This window comes from Daldinia vernicosa, assembly GCF_022497035.1.
Source record: "Daldinia vernicosa strain CBS 139.73 unplaced genomic scaffold F5Y00scaffold_42, whole genome shotgun sequence".
NCBI classification, from domain to species: Eukaryota; Fungi; Ascomycota; class Sordariomycetes; order Xylariales; family Hypoxylaceae; genus Daldinia; species Daldinia vernicosa.
The window spans coordinates 2,815-20,910 of record NW_025953958.1 but is presented as its reverse complement, the minus strand read 5'-3'; the positions used below and the strand labels follow the sequence as shown (position 1 = coordinate 20,910).

General features: G+C 49.7%; 7 protein-coding genes across 7 annotated transcripts; 5 read left to right on the top strand and 2 right to left on the bottom strand.

The window, feature by feature from the left end:
• Positions 1-223: 223 nt before the first annotated feature.
• Positions 224-4,418, top strand: F5Y00DRAFT_243447 (T-complex protein 11-domain-containing protein). Its single transcript, XM_048008671.1, has one exon. It carries the CDS (start codon positions 886-888, stop codon positions 3,928-3,930), a length of 3,045 nt encoding a protein of 1,014 aa, XP_047862482.1. The 5' UTR covers positions 224-885; the 3' UTR covers positions 3,931-4,418.
• Positions 4,419-4,592: 174 nt separating this feature from the next.
• Positions 4,593-7,406, top strand: F5Y00DRAFT_140193 (DNA repair exonuclease). The gene is made up of 4 exons (XM_048004356.1): positions 4,593-4,725; positions 4,792-4,919; positions 4,971-6,063; positions 6,115-7,406. Exons 1-4 carry the CDS (start codon positions 4,704-4,706, stop codon positions 7,077-7,079), a joined length of 2,208 nt encoding a protein of 735 aa, XP_047862481.1. The 5' UTR covers positions 4,593-4,703; the 3' UTR covers positions 7,080-7,406.
• A 1,798-nt stretch (positions 7,407-9,204) lies between these two features.
• F5Y00DRAFT_243443 (uncharacterized protein) lies at positions 9,205-9,985 on the top strand. The gene has a single exon (XM_048008670.1). The coding sequence runs from the start codon at positions 9,245-9,247 to the stop codon at positions 9,773-9,775; it is 531 nt and encodes a 176-aa protein (XP_047862480.1). The 5' UTR covers positions 9,205-9,244; the 3' UTR covers positions 9,776-9,985.
• On the bottom strand, positions 9,903-11,920 carry F5Y00DRAFT_243442 (WLM-domain-containing protein). Its single transcript, XM_048008669.1, has 2 exons — positions 10,249-11,920; positions 9,903-10,174 (listed from the first exon to the last, which is right to left on the bottom strand). The coding sequence occupies exon 1, from the start codon at positions 11,593-11,595 to the stop codon at positions 10,591-10,593; it is 1,005 nt and encodes a 334-aa protein (XP_047862479.1). The 5' UTR covers positions 11,596-11,920; the 3' UTR covers positions 9,903-10,174; positions 10,249-10,590.
• A 188-nt stretch (positions 11,921-12,108) lies between these two features.
• F5Y00DRAFT_243439 (ER lumen protein retaining receptor) lies at positions 12,109-13,606 on the top strand. Its single transcript, XM_048008668.1, has 4 exons — positions 12,109-12,433; positions 12,490-12,548; positions 12,610-12,676; positions 12,747-13,606. Exons 1-4 carry the CDS (start codon positions 12,406-12,408, stop codon positions 13,238-13,240), a joined length of 648 nt encoding a protein of 215 aa, XP_047862478.1. The 5' UTR covers positions 12,109-12,405; the 3' UTR covers positions 13,241-13,606.
• Positions 13,607-13,693: 87 nt separating this feature from the next.
• On the bottom strand, positions 13,694-16,539 carry F5Y00DRAFT_243438 (uncharacterized protein). Its single transcript, XM_048008667.1, has 3 exons — positions 16,431-16,539; positions 15,152-16,365; positions 13,694-15,076 (listed from the first exon to the last, which is right to left on the bottom strand). Exons 2-3 carry the CDS (start codon positions 15,797-15,799, stop codon positions 13,970-13,972), a joined length of 1,755 nt encoding a protein of 584 aa, XP_047862477.1. The 5' UTR covers positions 15,800-16,365; positions 16,431-16,539; the 3' UTR covers positions 13,694-13,969.
• Positions 16,540-17,096: 557 nt separating this feature from the next.
• On the top strand, positions 17,097-17,805 carry F5Y00DRAFT_264359 (uncharacterized protein; the record flags this gene model as incomplete). The annotated part of the gene is made up of 2 exons (XM_048011644.1): positions 17,097-17,210; positions 17,278-17,805. The coding sequence occupies 2 exons, from the start codon at positions 17,097-17,099 to the stop codon at positions 17,803-17,805; spliced, it is 642 nt and encodes a 213-aa protein (XP_047862476.1).
• Between the last annotated feature and the right edge of the window lie 291 nt (positions 17,806-18,096).

Genomic DNA, 18,096 nt, shown 5'->3' with positions numbered 1-18,096 from the left:
TGGTATGTAGAATACGAGAAGGGTTAGTCAGAGATGCAAGAGAATCTTGTACACACCTGCACTTCATGCATGTTTCGCCGTTTCATTTGGGTGGACTAGTTGGAACTGGGGACACTGGAGACTGGAGACCTCTGAGACGACCGGCTGCGGCTGGTCTCTCAGTTGCAATCCTTCCGTCATCTGTCATAATTGCCAATTGCCATTTTGATTGTACCGCATACCGATGTTCCATGTTCCATGTTCCATGTTCCATGTCCAATGTCCAATGTTTCCAGCCCGAAACTTTTCCAAGTTATTTACTGCACTTACTGCACTTACGCCAACCTTCTTCTTCTTCTGGTTGCGTTTTTAAACTTATTATACATCATACATCATCATCTTCTTCTTCCCATTCCGTCAACTCGGAAGTCTGCAGTAGGAATCCTGCGATTCTTCGCCCTCGTCGCGATTCGTTTACTATTTTGTATTCTTCATACCTCTTCCATATTCTGTTTGTTTCTTTTTCTTCTAAGCTTATTATATTTCACTTGTGGTTCTTGTGGCGGCCACTTGCATTTATTTCAAAGTCCCATTCGTTCCCACTTTACTGTTAGCTGCGTTTACTTCGTTGTTGGCCTGTGGTTGGAGAACGCCACAACCAAACGAACAGTGACAACGAGCATAATTGAGACTCGATTGCTTCCATACACGAATTATACAAGGACAAAATACGACCCATAAACGTACCCTGCTGGTGCTGCAGACAGTCAACTGATTTTCGTCATTTTTGTCGTGCCGCGCCCCCTCTCATTTCTTACGTGCATCAAAGTTGACCGTTGACCGTTGACCCTGGATAAGCGCGTTTATACATAGCGGCCCCTCTTAACCCAACGATCCGTCGTCACAATGCGTCGCGCTTCCGTAGACTTGACCGACCCCTCTCGAAATATCGAGGAATCAATAGGCACTCCAGACCCGACGTCTATAGATTCTGATCTAGACATGACTTTGACAACAGATGATGAGGGCGCTAGAATATACACCCCGCCTCCTCACATAGCCGCACGATTTTATCGACCCAGTCAGAATCGTCGAAAAGAGTCGGCCGCCTCATCGCGTCGTAATTCCATCTCCTCTGCGCATTCGCGGTCTTCGCATGGATTCAACCACCATGGCGGCCCGCAGAGCAAATACATTGCCCAGCAGATGCGTCGTGCTTCGATCCTCGAAGATCGCAAGGCCCGTCTTGCCGATAGGGCGGCGCACGCTGAGAAGGTGCGCTTGAGAGCGGCCATGGCAAAGGCAGCCCACCAGAAGAGTTCTAACTTAGAAGAGCGTGCGTTGGCTGCTGCTCAAGCCAGAGAGAAGAACTTAGCCGAAATCGTCGCTGCGTGCGCCGAAGAAGTAAAGCGGGCCAAAGCGGTGGCTGAGAGCATGAAGGAAAAAAGGGAACAGGAGCTGCGCAAGCTCAAGTCCCAGATGGAGGAGCGATTGGCTGAGGCAGAGAAGAGGAGGGAGGAATTACGCAGTCGCCATACAGCCAAACGTTCTAGAGGCCAGAGCATAATGACGAAGAGATCTGACACAAGTAGTTTACCGGAGGAAGAGGAACACGAATCCTCAACCATGAGTGATGTCGTTCTCATGAGCGAGGATGTAGCGGTGTCCAAGATTCAATGGTGGTGGAGAGGAGTACTGAGAAGGATGGCGGTACGCCAATTCTCCGAGCTCGGCTTGAACATTGATAGCGTCAGAGATACCTCATTCGAGCAAGTGACCGAACTTCTTGCTCAAGAGAGGGTCCTTCTGCTTACTTCAAGAGTCTTGCGCATCTGCGGCTTGCAAGAGGGCGAGCCGGGGTCGGTGGATGAGATGACCGCTGTTCGCACGTTCCTGAGCGCTTTCTTAATTTTAGGCCATCCTACCCAGGTCCTGAGCAATAAGGACCATAGGGGAGAACAGGAACAGGTTGGGTCTTCTCAAGGGCAACCCATTCCTCATGATGATCTGGCTAATCCACAGTTACAGGATCTCGTCGGTAAGGCACGAGATTTGTTGATCTCCTTCGAGAATATCCTTTCTCGATTGACCTTGATGAACAATTATACAGTTCCACCAGCGTTGCAGGCGGCTTTACCGGAATCGTATGCGACATTCCACAACGCATTCATAGCATGGAAGGCTCGTGATTCAAATGCCTTGGTCGAAGTCATGATTCTACAATTCGTGGAACTTGACGCAATACTCGAAACGGTTAAAGATGGCACCGAAGAAGCCGTTGCTGATTCCTACCGACAGAGCATCAAAGACAACCAGCTGATGCTGATGGTCCGAATAAAGAGACTTGCCGGCGCCGAGCGAGGAAAGAAAATGATTTTTGATGCCGTCAAGCAAGCAAGGAAGGCCAGGGCTGCGAAAAGACCTGCAGGCGACATGAAACCACGAGCCACCGAGCATGATCTTAGCAATGATAACTCGGTCGGAAACGACGCAACAGCCGATCATGTTATTTCGTCTCAATTACAGACGCTCACACCACCTCCTACTCCGCTCCGGGAGAAAGAGCTGAAATTTAACATAAGCCAGCCGACTTACCCCCCGATCCTCCCAGACAACCGAGTAATTGTTCACGAGTTAGCTATCAATCGGGAGTATCGCATCGAATACCAGCATTTCCAAGAGCAGCACGAGCTTCGCATGAACCCCCTTTTTCAAGACCTAAAAACCGGCCCAAGGGACGAAGAGAAAGAATTTCATTATCTTATGGTAATGGCCAACTACATCAGAGACAGACTTCAGCATCTAGTTAAACCTGGCTCATCTATGCATACTTTTATCGGCGAAATCCTCGACACCGAGGTCTCACAACAGCAGTTCTTGGCGGGTAGCTTCTCGTATGAGCGATTCTTCTCGTCTATGGGGTCTCTTCTCCCGAAGCTTTGCGCTCCGGTTCGTGATGACGAGGTTAAAGATTTAGTCGAGAACAAACTTAGTCAAGGACACGTTGTCGACCGCCTCGAGGCGCTCCTCTCATTTATCGATACTATGATTTATGATTACGCAAACTACATGTTACAAGTTGCAGCACCAAGTCTCGTGGAGCACGCTTCTGCGTACGAAACAAAGAGATTTGCCGAGGAGCTAGAGGATGGCACGATCACGCTTCATCGCGCGGAGACTTCTTGGCGAAATGCGCGTAATAAAGTGCTTGCGGAAGTCTCGCGCCGCGACCCCGAGGGCATCAATCACCCACGTTCGCGGCCCACTCCGGACAAGATCTATTGGCAGATGCTATTAGACGAGTTTACACAGCCATCACCATCAGATGAAACTGTGCCGGAACCACTCGCCCTCGATGTCAAACGCCGTGCTCGTATAGGCCGCCAAACGATGCGCATCGTTACGGCGGGTGCCATCCTCCTACAGTGCAAGAATATGCTCAAGCGCGATGTCCGAGCCCCTTGGAGGACAGAAGCCGGTCGCATCTTGACCGTCCTTGAGTCTATGGATAATGATTCGAAGCCACTTCCACAGTCTACGGCTACGCACGGCATCATGGCAGCGCTCGAAGCAGGGCGATCGATGCCAACAGCCACTAAGACACACTTACAAGCTCTTGTAACAAAGGTACTTGCTGCCAGCATGGATGCAAACCGCGACAATACGGACCCTGGAGAACCCGTATTAAGGCTCCTCCTAACACGAATTAGAGGCCACATCCTAGCTAGGTTGCAAGCCGGTTCCGCGAGCGAAAAGGTCAAGGCCACCAGTACAGCCGGGGAGAAACTCGCAAGCCTCGGACTGCCGGAGTTTGGGGAGAAAGTGCGAGAGATCGTCGATGAGATTGTTAAAGTAGGGGTTGTGGACCGGGAAGCCCATGGAGTATGGTGGGAAGAGGTAGCTGAGAAGGTGAGCAGAGACGACTCAGTCCCTACGCCCGCAGCTGCGTAAGTGTGAAGAGTAGCAGCAATTGGGAAATGCATTCGTCGTCGCATGCGTGAGACGCGGCGTATACATTATTGATAGGTCTTACTTATTGGCTCGGGTTTGGGTCTCTGGTTTCGGTTCAATTCCTTGACTGGCGTTTTTCTTCGGGTATACATTCGAACACGTTTTTAAGACGGATCATGTATTGAATTTTGGAACTGGATGGAACACCTTTTTGGAAGGATACCTTTTGCACCTTTTGAGTCAGCGCACATTCTGGGCTCGTGATATTGATTTAGCAATTGCTTGAGAGCTAGGAACACAGTTGAAGCTTATCATGGCAAAACGATGCTAGCGAAGAATAGAAGAATATTCATATAACTAGTTTGTACGATTACATTATGTATGCGGATTCGGGGGATCAGCGAGATTCACGTGTAGTATACGAAGGTTTGGACTATAGAAATATATATTTTTAGTATGACTACCTTATGTTAGGTAGATTCTTTAGGAGGTGATGATTTATAGATTCGCCACTTCTTGAGAAAGTGATTATTCGTATGTACTTGCCTTAGATATTAATAGGTACGTACGCTAGGCACGTGATAACGAGGCAGCGGGGCAAACGCGAGGCGCGTCTTCAGTTCGTCCCTTGAATTTATTCCTTAAGTACCTCCTAACCTACCTATAAATGACGTATGAAGAAACCGCCCTTTTAATGACTTAGATGGCACTTCTAACAAATTCCATATTTATATTTACCACCTTGTAACCCATTATTAACGACGTTACGAATTATGGCACAATCACAATTAACCGGTGAGTTTCCATAGGCGGCACCTCCTTGGCATTTTTGACTCTAAGTTAATCGTATACGGAATGTAGATGCGGATACCATCCGTATACTCGTCGCCACTGACAATCATGTGGGCTACGAGGAACGAGATCCGATCCGTGGCGATGATAGCTGGAAGTCATTCGATGAGATTATGAATTTAGCCAGGAAAGAAGATGTAAGCAAGTACTGTGTCTCAGGGTCCTGCTTATAGTCGCTTACCAAGTAGGTTGATATGGTACTACTAGCTGGGGACTTATTCCACGATAATAAACCGTCCAGGAAAGCCATGTTCCAGGTTATGCGATCCTTAAGGAAGAACTGTCTTGGCTTGAAGCCGTGTGAAATACAGTTTCTGAGCGATGCCAACGAAGTCTTTCAGGGTGCCTTCGGGCATGTCAACTATGAAGATCCCGATATCAATATCTCTATCCCCGTCTTCTCCATCCATGGCAACCATGACGATCCTAGCGGCGAAGGTAACTTTTGTTCTTTGGATCTACTTCAAGTCGCCGGACTCGTCAACTATTTCGGACGTGTGCCCCGAGCAGACGATATCGAAGCTAAACCAGTCTTACTTCAGAAAGGCATGACCAAACTAGCACTCTACGGAATAAGCAACGTGCGAGATGAACGCATGTTTCGGACATTCCGTGATCATAATGTCAAGTGGTTTAGACCGAGCCAGCAATCGAGCGATTGGTTCAACCTCCTTGCCGTCCACCAGAATCATCACGCTCACACTGCTACCGGCTATCTGCCCGAGAATATGTTACCTGAGTGGCTAGATTTGGTTGTTTGGGGCCACGAACATGAGTGTCTAATCGACCCTTCACATAATCCAGAGACTGGCTTCCATGTTATGCAGCCAGGCTCCTCAGTCGCCACATCCTTAGTCCCCGGCGAAGCCGTAGCCAAACACGTCGCCGTGGTAAGCATCACAGGAAGAGATTTCAAAGTAGAGAAGCATCGGTTGAAATCAGTCCGCCCTTTCATGACCGCCGAGATCATCTTAGCAAACGACAAGAGATTTAAAGGTCTAGATAAGAAGAAAGAAAACCGCCAGGAGCTCACGCGAAAATTAATGGACGTAGTCGAGGAAATGATCGAAGAAGCTAATGCCGAGTGGGAATCTATTCAGGAGGGTGATTCTCTAGACGGCGAGCGACCTCTACCATTAATTCGTCTAAAGGTAGAGTACACTGCTCCAGAAGGAGGGCATTACGATATCGAAAACCCGCAGCGATTCTCCAATCGGTTTCAAGGAAAGGTGGCAAATACCAATGATGTTGTGTACTTTTATCGGAAAAAGACGGCGCAGAGTAAGTTTGGTAACCAATTTTGCAATTGCAAATATAGCTAACACGCAGTAGGGAGAACCGCAAAAGATACAGAACTGTCGGAGGAGCTATTGGCGGCCCTGGACGAAATAGAGAATATTAAAGTCGGCAAGCTGGTTGAAGAATTTTTGTCTGCCCAAGCACAATCCCTGAAAATTCTTCCACAAGCACCATTCGGCGATGCAGTTAACCAGTTCGTTGACAAAGACGACAAACACGCTATGGAATCGTTTGTGAGCGAATCGCTCTCGGAGCAAGTGAGACAGATGTTACTACTAGAGGGCAACGAAGCCGACCCTGAAAACATAGACACGGCAATGGGGAACATTAAGCAGATCCTCGAGACGCAGTATACTACAGGCAATCTAAAACAGGCGAAACGACGCAAATATAAGCCAAAGCCGGACCTTTGGGACTCTGATCTCGACGGTCATTGGGAAGATCACCCCGACGCGATCGACCACGAGACAACTACGTCTAAGACAACGCCACAGATAAACCAGCCTAAAGGCCGCGGGAGGAAAGCGGCGCAAGTTGTAGAGGATGAGGATGAGGATATGGAGGACATCGAGCCGCAGCCGCCGGCGCCGAAAACGAGGGCGAGAGGTAGGCCAGCCGCAGCAGCAGCAACACCTAAACCCAAGGCAACCCCAGCGAAGAAAGCACCCGCCAAAGGCCGAGGCCGTAAAGCGCAGTTGTTCGAGCAGTCGGAAGAGGAGGAGGAAGACGTCGTAATGGATGACGATGATTTTGATCCCCCGCCACCACCGAAACGCACTACGACGAGAACTACGACGGCAAGGGCGGCGTCTACCAGGTCATCGCAGACAGCGAAGGCTGCGTCTACTGCTGCTGCGTCTAAGGCGGCCCCGAAGCCACGGCAGACGAAATTGAACTTTTCGCAGAAGGCGTCGCAGCAGGAACCGTTGGAGATTAGCGATGATGAGATTTCGGATGATTTTGAGTCGGTGCCGGAGACTAGGACTCGGAGACGTTGAGGAGGTATTGTCGGGAGAATGTGAAGACTTATTAATACTGTGGTTAAGCTACATCCATGGCGTGTCTACCTATCTGGTTAACTACAAGATGTTGCTATCCGAGATTGTTGCTATCCGAGATTGCCTCATTGCTGACGATGAAACCATCGGTCAGTTAGCTAGTTCTACTTGATATGTATAAGTCAGATATTAGATAGCACATTGAGGCCAGGTGATGGCGGGCGTTAGGGGCATCGCTTATTGGAGTCGTAGTTCAGCTACGGAAGAGTATTTAGGTGGCTACTAAAAGACGGCGAATCGAGAAAAGTAATCCCAGTAATGAAGCGCTATTAGGTATCTATCCTCTTAGGCAACCCTACCAAGACCTCCAATACTATAAGTCTCTAGGGCATAATTGCTTCAAGTGGTTCATACGTACTAACACAGCTCAACTATCACAGGAATATATCAAGCGCTCCGGAGAATCAGTTTGTACTTTAATAGGTGGTGTTGGATGAGAAAGCCCATTCAGGTTTTACTTTGCCACCGTGATTCCAGTCTCGCTTCTTTAAGTCAAAATCTTCACTCCTCGTGCGTGTTGGAAATCCTGGAGGTCTGTAGGTAGGTAGGCAGTCAGTCAGGCAGCTTCATGTCCGTAGATATCGTTTTAGCGGATATTCGAAAATTTGACTTCGTTCGAATGCACTAGGGCTGCAGTGGTTAACCTCGCATCTGTGCGGTATATGAATTTATATATATAGCCCGGTATGATATTACAGCTCTTGTCCTCTTATTGCACAATGCAATATTTTGGAGGGTATGTCCATTTAGAATAAGTCTGTAAACTAGCTTGGGAATATGTTATATTAGGTACGACCAGGCTATAGAATTAAAGTTCCTTTAGAAGACTCCCTAGAGTTCGCGGCTCGCACGCTAGACCGTTGTATCAGTGGTGGTGTCCTGCGTACTAAGCCATATAAACTCGGCAATACGTCTATGCTCCAGGGGCGAGGATTGGGGTGATATATCCTTAGCATGTAAGCATGAATTCTAGTGTGAAGAGGAACATGCGATTGTTACATTTCTATATTTCTATTGTGATTTGACTCGAGGAGCTTATATTGGGGAGTCGCTCGCGTGGTTGATTCTTATCTTATGTTAACACTTACGCCAAGTACTTACATAGACACTTGCGTGTTGCATAGGTAGGTAGGTAGGTAGGTGGGTAGTCTTTACTATAAAAGTTTTGTTCCTTGCACCCCTGAGTGCTGGCTGGGGGCCAATTAAGATCCTGTAATATTATAATTCGACCTTTATTCACCTTTCAAGAATATTGCACCATCTAGGCTCTTGTTGACATCGCTTGAGTTATTAAATACTTCATACAAATAATATATCATTAATAGACTCCTTAACATCTCACCAACAGCATTTCGACGGTGGTGTAGGGAACCCAACCATCACTGCATCAATAGGTCTCGATATACACTTACAGTTGGTTTCAGTCCATCAACACACCCTCCTAAATCCGCACACTTAAAGAAGACAACAAAACTACGCAGTCACTGGAGGCGTGGTGTAAGTAAGCCTTCAGTCTCATATGTCCGTAGAGTAATAGTTAAAACGGCCATTAGATGCCACTTGAACACGTAATATGACGGAGATTTGGTGTAAGACGAGATACATTTTGATTAAACACCATCATCGCTCTTGGATATCATATAGGGGTCGAAGACAGCAATATTTCGAAAGCTGGCTAGCAGAAAAGATGCATCCCGTCACTGATACTTCCCAATGAACCCGCTGCGGGATCCCCAGATCATCTAGGGATGCTTGCTTGCTTGCTTCCCCTTTCCAGAATGCATTTCACACTCTCAATCCTCCTATTCTCTCTCGCCACAACCACCACCATCGCTCTCCCCAACGCCGCGCACAAAAAACCCCCCAGCAGCAGCAAGTCCAAGCCCGACCCCCAGCACCACCCCAAGTACTTCCACGAAGCAGGCGGCACGCTCGAGCTAGGACACTACGACGCGCGGTTCTTCCGGGGGGTGGTGCCGTACGCGGAGCACCGGCCGGCGCTGCAGCGGCTCATCCGGTCGTGGCTCACGACGACGCGCGAGCTCGGCGTCGACACGTGGCTCGCGCACGGGACGCTGCTGGGCTGGTGGTGGAACGGCAGGGTTATGCCGTGGGACTACGACCTCGACGTGCAGATGCCCACGGCTACGCTGTCGTATCTGGGACGCCATTTCAATCGCACGCTGCACGATTATCGGTTTGTCGTCGAGGGGGGCGGGGAGAGGATTGTCGCTGGTGGGAGTGGGAGTGGGGATGGGAATAGGGGTAGAAGAGACGATGTTATAGACGACGGTGGTGAAGATATCGTATACATCAACAAAACGTACCTCCTAGACGTAAACCCGCACCATACGGACCTCACGCGCGGCAACGGCGCCAACATAATCGACGCGCGATGGATCGACGTCGGGACGGGGCTCTTCATCGACATCACGGGGCTGGCGGAGCGGGACGCGGCAGGGGCGCCGGGGGTCTGGAGCTGCAAGAACGCGCACCGGTACCGCACGCGCGAGATCTACCCCCTGCGGCGCACCGAGTTCGAGGGCGTGCCTGCGCATGTGCCGTACGCGTTCGATAAGATCCTTACGGACGAGTACGGCGCCAAGAGTCTTGTTAATACGGAGTGGGCTGGGTGAGTTAAACTGTACATACAGCTTGGTTGATTGATACGCATTCGTTCATCTCCCTAACCTATAATTTTGAATTCTATACTTCTCCCGTGAAGATAAGCTAGGGCGAAGATTGCTGACTGTATGACAGACATCGCTGGGTGCCGGAGCTCAAGGAGTGGGTCAAGAACCCGGAGCCGCCGCCGGGTGAAAAGGGGAAGGAGAAGGAGAAGGAGAAGGAGGTCAAGACGGTTGCGAAACAGCAGCAGGATGGGAAGGCTGTTGTGGTGGTTGTGGAGAAGACGGTTGTAAAGGGGGCTCAATGAAAACTGCTATATGAGAGTACATTGGTAAGATATCAGGTGCTGTAATTCCTATATATAAACGAGCTTTCCCTTATAAGTATGATAGGGTAAAGGAGGTAATCTAGTGTCCGCGTCAGCACTCACCCATGAACAGAACTATATCCATTACAAAACATATGCGGATTACTATCATACTTATCTATCTTGAGGATGATGCGCACCTTTCCCCCTTGCTGAGCTCATCGTGACTTTCAGGGGTAAGTAAGTAAGGGCAAAAAGTTATTGCCACAAGTAAAAGCATCCCACACCCCTTGAAAAAAAAATTCCATTCTATTGTTCAAACAGCTCATAGCTCGTAAAATATACGCCTATACGCTTGCTTATAGACCAATCCAGCTTACTTATACCATCCCTAAACACCATAGCCATGCAACAAATCAAGAAGCCCTTTCCCCTGTAGTATCGCCTAGCTTAAGGAAAACGTAAGATGCTTGCTTAGTAGAACCGCATATTCCGTATCATATCTCACTCAACACATCACCGATTCCCCTTCGCCTCCTCCTCAGCCTGTTTCTGCTTCTTCATACGTTCCTCCGCCGCTTTGGCCATGATCTCCCGTCTGCTCAACGCGCCTCCACCCCCCGAACCTCCCCCTCCGAGAACAAACTCCCCGCCCGTCCACCCGCCATGATCATACGCCACCTCCTCTTGCGCCTCGGGCTCGTAAAACTGCTCGCCCCCGACATTCCGCCCCCCGCGAGTCCAATCCGCGCGCGCAACCTCCTTCTCGATCTGGTGCGTTAGGTCCCAGAACGCGCGGTCGTGGTTCTGATGTACGTTGTGCGCCAGCTCGTGACACAGCGTGTTCCGTATGGTCTTGTAATCGCGGTACCCGTCGTACGCATCCGTGCGCAGACGAAGCTCGATGACCTCGCCCGCGTTGCGGTTCAGCCCCAGGATCCGCGTCGTTCCCTCGTGCGAAGCCTCGGTGTACGATAACGGGTCCATTTCCGTGAGCAGGCCGACGCTGAACTTGTGCGTGCGCATCGCGGCTCGGATCCCCGGGTCGGCTTTCAGCCGCTCGAGGAAGGCGAGGGAGCGCTCTGGGTGCGGCAGATTGGGGAGGGGGCGCACGGTCGCGAATGTGTACGTGCTGTCTTCGAGAGCGCGCTGCGGGTCCCGGCGCGAGTATGCCTTGGGAAGATTGCGCCGCGCGGCGGCTAGGTGTGCTTGTCGCTGCGCTGCGCTTTGCGAAGCCGATGCTAGGGAGGCGATCTCCTCGGTCGATGTACCGATTAGGGTTATCTTTTTGTCCTGGAGATCGGTGACGGGGCGCTCGGCGAAGGGGGCTTTGAGTAGGCCGACTTTAGAGACCATGAGCTTCTGGTTGCTGATGGGGATGTGTAGTTCATCCTGGATTTGGGCGGCAAGGTCGGCGACGGTGGCGGTTGGGTTTGTGGTGAAGTTGTACGGTTTTCCGTGATGTGTAAGGCTAATAGCAATCTCGCCGGATTTGGGCGACGTCCCATCTTGGTCTGCCATATCTACAGTTGCGTGATGTTGGATGGAGGTGAGATCGGAGATAAGGGTATTTTTTTGTATTTATATAAGAATATAAAAGGATGTTGATAGGCAAACTTATCGATGATAGATGAGAGAGTTATACGTTAGGAGGTAGTTATAGGAAATAATAAATAATAGAATATCAAATAAAGAAAAACCAGCCCTACCTATTGGCGTCGAGAAATTTTATGATTTCTTTCTAGCCATTACCGTCGAAGATTCTACAAAGTGTGGTTCACTTACATTGTAACTATGTGTTGTAACAATAGGAAGCTTTGTAATCCGTCGGTACGTCAGAAGTCGGATGCCTCAAGTTGCCAAGAGATTCGATGGACGTTTGTATCAGGTACGATTTGATGCCGAGCCCCCGTTTGAGTTTGCTCCACCGTGCAAATGCCAACCAATAGGAAGATAATATATTGCGTGACATCATTCAAACTGTGGCTAGTGATCTAATAATCTAATCTTGGGTATTTTCGTTATTACGACAAGCCACAATTAGAGATCCAATCATACGTCAATCGCGTCGCAGGTGTAATTGTGTCCTTTCAAGAAACATTAAACATTCTTAACAAGAGTCTAGGTTAAGTCGTTTCTTGCCTCTGCCGGTCAACATAACAGCTACCTTTAGTATTCGCGGCCTCGTCTGTGAATCCTTCGTCGAGTCCCGAGTAATAGGCTCAGTTCCTACAATACCTACATGATTATTTAAGATCCCTTCGTTAGACGCACGCGATTACGCCCATTCGTCTGAAAAGCCGTTAGGAGCTTTGCTCCCTCTCAGCAGCCATGCCGTTAAACGTCTTCCGAGTCCTGGGTAAGCACCAATTGCGGCCAGGTATTTCTTGTAAATATTCTAACGACCACGTTTAGGAGACTTCTCCCATCTAGCGTCCATCGGGATCCTCTTACACAAGATGATCGAGCTCAATGTTAGTTACGTCCTGCGGTTTGGGGAGGGGAGGGTAATGGCTAACGGCTAGCTATTTTTAGGGCGCTTCTGGTATCTCGTTCAAATCACAAGCCTTGTATCTAATTGTTTACGTTACTCGATATCTAGGTATGTTATTCTACGGCAAGACAGAAGAGTAAGGCAAGGCAGTACAGCAAAGCTAACGAAATATCGGTAGATCTCTTCAACACGTCGAGCCTCTACAACGTCATCTTCAAGATCCTCTTCATCAGCAGCCAGGGTTATATCATCTACCTAATGACCACCAAGTACAAGCCGACCATCGATCCGAGCCAAGATACCTTCCGCGTCCAATATCTTCTGGGTGGTGCTGCCGTCCTCGCGATTCTCCTGCCGTATAAGTATACGTTTTCGGAGATCATGTGGGCCTTCTCGATCTGGCTGGAATCCGTTGCTATCCTTCCCCAACTGTTCATGTTGCAGAGGACCGGCGAAGCTGAGGTCATTACCACCCACTATCTCTTCGCGCTCGGCATCTACCGCGCTCTTTACATCCCCAACTGGATTTACAGGTACCTCACCGAGCCCGACCACAAGGCTGACTGGATTGCTATCGTCGCCGGCCTCATCCAGACGATTCTGTACAGCGACTTCTTCTGGATCTATTACAACAAGGTGCTCAAGGGCAGGAAGTTCAAGCTGCCCGTATAAGTTCCCTGCACGCATCTTGCTCCACGATGGTGGATGAATAACGACTTTGGTGTCTCGATGCGGTTCGGATATTGCCGTATCTACAAAATAGTCACAGGTCCAGCCCACAAGCGACGCAGGGCCCGGGCAAGTACCGCCCACGTCTGACGGGCATGAGGTTGAAGAGGGTAGTTGGGACGATGTCTTAGTATTAGAACATGTCTTCACGGCGTGTCGGTGTGCATGGTTGGCGTTAGGTTAGGCGGGGGTTGATGGTTTCTCGGCCTCAAAGTGCTTGGCCGTAGGGAGTCTTGCTCTAGGCTTGATGTAACTGTATATAAAACTTGCGTTCTAAGGTAATGAAAATTATTGTGCTACATTTGCTAATTTCTCAGTACCATAACTGACTTGTTTAGTGTTGAATTACTGTGATAGCTTTGTGGACGTTCATAATCTAGAAAAATGGAACGCGGCATAAATGGTATAAATGGTATAAATGGTATAAATGGTATAAATGGTATAAATGCAGTCTCAAGACTCATGTTCGAGACTAGGTATTTACAAGGTAGATATCGCAAACGCCAACAGCTCGTCGGCGGATATAAAGCTCCTAGACGCCAACCAGAGCACTTTTCTAACCGGCACGCCCCTTAATAGCATCAAGTCGAATTCTCCCTCCCCCTTCTCCCCATAATTACCATATCATCGTCTCCAACAACCATGCCGACAATGCCAGTTGCCACGTAGTCCCTAATAGTAATTATTACCCTTCTCAAAATAATACGGATCGACCGGCCTCCTCGGGACCGGTGCCTGGACCTGTAATCCCGGAGAGGAATTGCCGGTATTACTCGAGACCGCGTACTTGACCAGCGGCCGCGGCTGTAGATAACTCGGCTGCGGCTGCGCATCGCCACTGCCCGTCGAATTCCCATTCTCGCTCGTATCCGTCGTAAACGAATACAGCCTAGTCAACCCCTCGCCATGTCCTTGTCCCTGTCCCGACGCAGTCCCCGCCGCTGCTAAGTGCCCACCACCACTACCACTTTGTCTTTCCCTCTCCTGGCTCCGCTGACTGCCCACGCGTACGAGATGCGCCCGTTGTCCACCGTTAAGACTCTGCTGGCGCGCGAGCGATAGCCGCGTTGATGCGGAGCGAGGGACTGTACCACCACCGCCACCGCCGCCGCCGCCGCCCTCGTAACTTAACGGCGACGGGCGGCGGTCTGTGCGCGTGCTGCTACTCCTGTATGGGCCGTCGCCTTCGGAGCTTAGTGGCGAGACGGGGAATACGGGGCCGAGACCGTCGTCGACGGAGGGGTCGGAGAGGGGGCGCGGGCGGGAGCGCACGCGCGAGGTGCGCTTTGCGGGGGGTGCGGAGAGCTTGGTGGCGTGCTGTGTGGTTTGTGCCATTGCTGGGTATTCTGTTACAGGTGGTGCGGTTACTGGTGTTGATGTGGGAGCTGGAGCTGGAGCTGGAGCTGGAGTGGGAGTTGGGGCGAACCGCTGCTTCATGTCTGGCGTGAAATCGCTGCTGAAGTTGGCCGCTCGGTTGTGGTTTGTGGGTGTTGGGGAGGTGTATGTCATCTGGAAGATAGAGAGGTCGTTAGAGAGTGAGTGGGAGTGGGAGTGATTCATAAATCCGCGGCTCCCAGAGTTAGAGCCGAGTTGTGGTGGTGGTGAGCTGGGTTCAAATTTATTTTGAGGTTCTTGTTGTCGTCTCGCGCGCCGGCGCATGAAGAGATATGTGAGTATAGCTGAGAGCAATGATGATGCGATTGCGATCCCTACGACTAGGCCTGCTATGGCTCCTGGAGTGAGTGATGAACCTTGAGTCGGGGCGCTACTTGCGCTAGCCTTGAAGCATTGTTAGTTACATCCATAACTTAACCGTTAATCTCTTTTTAACAGAAAAGGCAGGCTTATACGTACCGTAGTAGCGCTCTCCTGGGCACTCGCGGCATTCGCTGTTGTAGCGGCCACTGCTGGTAATTCACCGGTAGCAATACTAACCGCTTGAGACGAGGTAATAGAGACATCGGTTGTCGCTGGTGTGTCGGCCCCTGCCGTAGGTGATATCGGTCCTAGGGTGCGCGCTGCCTCGCGCGCGGATGAGATAGCACTGGATGCTGATTCTGAGACTTGCGCAAGCGATGTCGAAAAGGCAGCAGATACGCTAGCTGCCACGCTACTCGATACGCTGGTTGACACCCTGCTGGATATGAGACTGCTTATAACGTCGGCAGGCGATTTGGGGGTTTTGCCATCGTCGTCGTTACCATCATCCTTTCCACCCGCCTGACGGTCTTGGAGATGATGGTCTCCCGATGTTGTTGCAGTTGGCAGAGAAAGGGCCGCCATGGTCGGGGTAAGCAACGTCGGCTGGAGTTGTCTTCTTCGATCTTTGCCATTTTCACCATTTTGTATTATAGACCATTCCGATCTCATCAGCCTTTCTAATCGGCCCTCCTGCTCTCTCCCGTTGAGCGCTTCTGTATTAGTCGTGGCATCGCCGAGTCCTGCTCCCACTGTCGACCAAAGCGACCACAATAACAGGAGCGCAGCTCCAGATTTATTCATTTTAATACCCTATTATGTACTCGATGCCATTCTATGAGAGGACGAGAAGTGAAAAGTACAGTCAGTCTTCTCCCCGTCTACGGGTAATTGGCCTGTACTTGAGGATTGTGTAAGACGCTTCCGGGCGCCCTATGGAAACGACTTGATCCAAGTCATCTCAGCCCAAATTTTCGCGAGGGCATAGGTAGGTAATTGTTTCCCACCCGACAGTCCGACTATCCGGGATAAATAATCCCCAACGGCAAGGCTACAAGAAGCGCTCCTTCGCGTCTTAGCCTTACCCGATCAGGTTACATTATATAAGAGTCGAATAGAAAATCCGGTGTTCTAATTCGCTGTAACCCTAGTATCCAAACGCACAGGAAACAAATAAACGAATCTGTTTTGGGTAGAGAAGATGGTGGAGGTGGCGTGAGCAATATTGTTTCTTACCACCCATTCTGTACCATTATCATGGATTATCATGGGGTTTATTTGCGAGCTAAACTCGTTTCTTGTCAGCTCAAGGATTTCCCACAAGGGTAGGTTGATGATGGTTAATGAGGATTGGGTAAGACTACGTGATCCTAGTAATTTCATCAGCTTAGCTTACCCGCTGTGACAACTAGTGTAGCAGATCAATAAGCCCTACCAGCATCTATGTTTCAATCACACGTGCTCACTTGAGATGGATCTGCTGGGGAAGAACACGCAATGTACTATGTAAGATCTACTTTTGGTATGGAAGGTGTGGAAGAAGGTGTGGAAGATATGGAAGGTGTGAAAGTTGAATAATACATAGTACCTACTATTGAAAGAAGGTGGATACAAATTGTGATTGGAAGTCACTCTTAGTCATACCTCCGAGTGGCTCCACTTTTCCCGCATGTGCTCCGCCGGAGTTCAACTACACTGGAAGGAACACAGCTCCGAATTGACTAATATGCTCCGCTTTTATCACGGAGCTCCGTTCTTATTTGTCCAAAAGCACCTGTAGCAACTTTCTTTAGGAAGGGAACAAGATAAAATCAGGAAAGAACATTAGGTAGTTGTATGATGAGAAAGTTGCAGCTCCAGGTTGGAATCATTCTCAAAATTCCAAATTCCCTTACTATATAAACATTCCCACTTCCACCCTTTCTCCTAGGAAGCATTTTTTTTTCCTTTCCACACAACATCACCCTCAGCACATCTTGTCATCGTTCTGTTGATAAATAGACACTGGTAGGTAGAACTTGAAATGCTACATATCCCTGCCGCCTATATGTTACCTTTGCATCTCAAGAATCCTTCTAACATTGTAAATGCTAGTGCCAAGATGGACGCCCCTACCGGGATCTGGTGCGCCAAGTGCCAGCATCCTATCCCGACGGAGGTTATCAAGGTCCCCAAGCCTGGCCTTCTCTGTTTCGGCTGCAAAGTGCAGAGCGAAGTAAGTAACCACGTCTATTTCATTATCGACTCTACCTAACACGTATACTAAATCACTAACTTCGCAGACCGAACGCAACTCGGTCAAGGGATCTCAGTGGAGTTACATCCTGAACCACTGGCATGCCGAGGCTGCACGTGTCTATAACTGGCTTCGCAACGAGTTCCATTCCACCGAACTCTTGACTTGTCTCTGTACCTTGGCCAAGTACTACAACTTCAACGATATCGTTCCCATGGTGAACAGCATGGCCATGGAGCGCCTTCGCCACAAGTCGACTCCGGGCGTCTATGTCCGTCACGTCATAGAGTCCGACTTCCACGACGCTCTTGCGCTAGCCAAGAAGTGGAAGTTCAGACCTATGGGTGCCGAGGCCCTCACGTGTGTGGAGTTGATGTGCTTCCACTTGTCCTACGATCAGTGCGGCTTCATCATGGACAACCCCGACGCTCCCCGCTACTCGTACAACGTGGGCGCTTGCAAGGATGGCCAGAACTGCAAGAACGTCCTGCCCGCCGAGGACCGTATCGTGGTCACTGAAGCCTACCGACTTCGCAAGGGTTGCGACATGGTCTTCGCACATTACGAAGAGTAGGGATAGTAAGGATTTCACGGTGTTGCGCCTCTGTAGTTTGTTCTCACTGGCAAAGATAAGTCTATCCCGGATAGACGTCTCACTCGAATCAGGAATTGCTCTATTGCATGAGTTGGCGAGCCCATTCACATCATCGAATAGCTATTATTATAGACCAAAACAGCATTTTGACATGCTTCTGTAGCACTGCAATCGCGGTGATTTGAGGTACCTACTCTAGTTCAATGACTACAGTTAAGCACTATTATTATCAAAATAGTCCACGCGCGTGAAATATTCCTGACCCTAACT

Coding starts and splice junctions, on each gene's coding strand:
- F5Y00DRAFT_243442 (XM_048008669.1), bottom strand. CDS start 11,595: ATGGCAGACCAAGATGGGACGTCGCCCAAATCCGGCGAGATTGCTATT.
- F5Y00DRAFT_140193 (XM_048004356.1), top strand. CDS start 4,704: ATGGCACAATCACAATTAACCG. Junction 4,920..4,970: donor ATTTAGCCAGGAAAGAAGAT/GTAAGCAAGTAC, acceptor CTTACCAAGTAG/GTTGATATGGTACTACTAGC. Junction 6,064..6,114: donor TCGGAAAAAGACGGCGCAGA/GTAAGTTTGGTA, acceptor AACACGCAGTAG/GGAGAACCGCAAAAGATACA.
- F5Y00DRAFT_243439 (XM_048008668.1), top strand. CDS start 12,406: ATGCCGTTAAACGTCTTCCGAGTCCTGG. Junction 12,434..12,489: donor AAACGTCTTCCGAGTCCTGG/GTAAGCACCAAT, acceptor GACCACGTTTAG/GAGACTTCTCCCATCTAGCG. Junction 12,549..12,609: donor ACAAGATGATCGAGCTCAAT/GTTAGTTACGTC, acceptor AGCTATTTTTAG/GGCGCTTCTGGTATCTCGTT.
- F5Y00DRAFT_243438 (XM_048008667.1), bottom strand. CDS start 15,799: ATGAATAAATCTGGAGCTGCGCTCCTGTTATTGTGGTCGCTTTGGTCG. Junction 15,077..15,151: donor CCCAGGAGAGCGCTACTACG/GTACGTATAAGC, acceptor CAATGCTTCAAG/GCTAGCGCAAGTAGCGCCCC.
- F5Y00DRAFT_243443 (XM_048008670.1), top strand. CDS start 9,245: ATGCCGTGGGACTACGACCTCGACGTGCAGATGCCCACGGCTACGCTG.
- F5Y00DRAFT_243447 (XM_048008671.1), top strand. CDS start 886: ATGCGTCGCGCTTCCGTAGACTTGACCGACCCCTCTCGAAATATCGAG.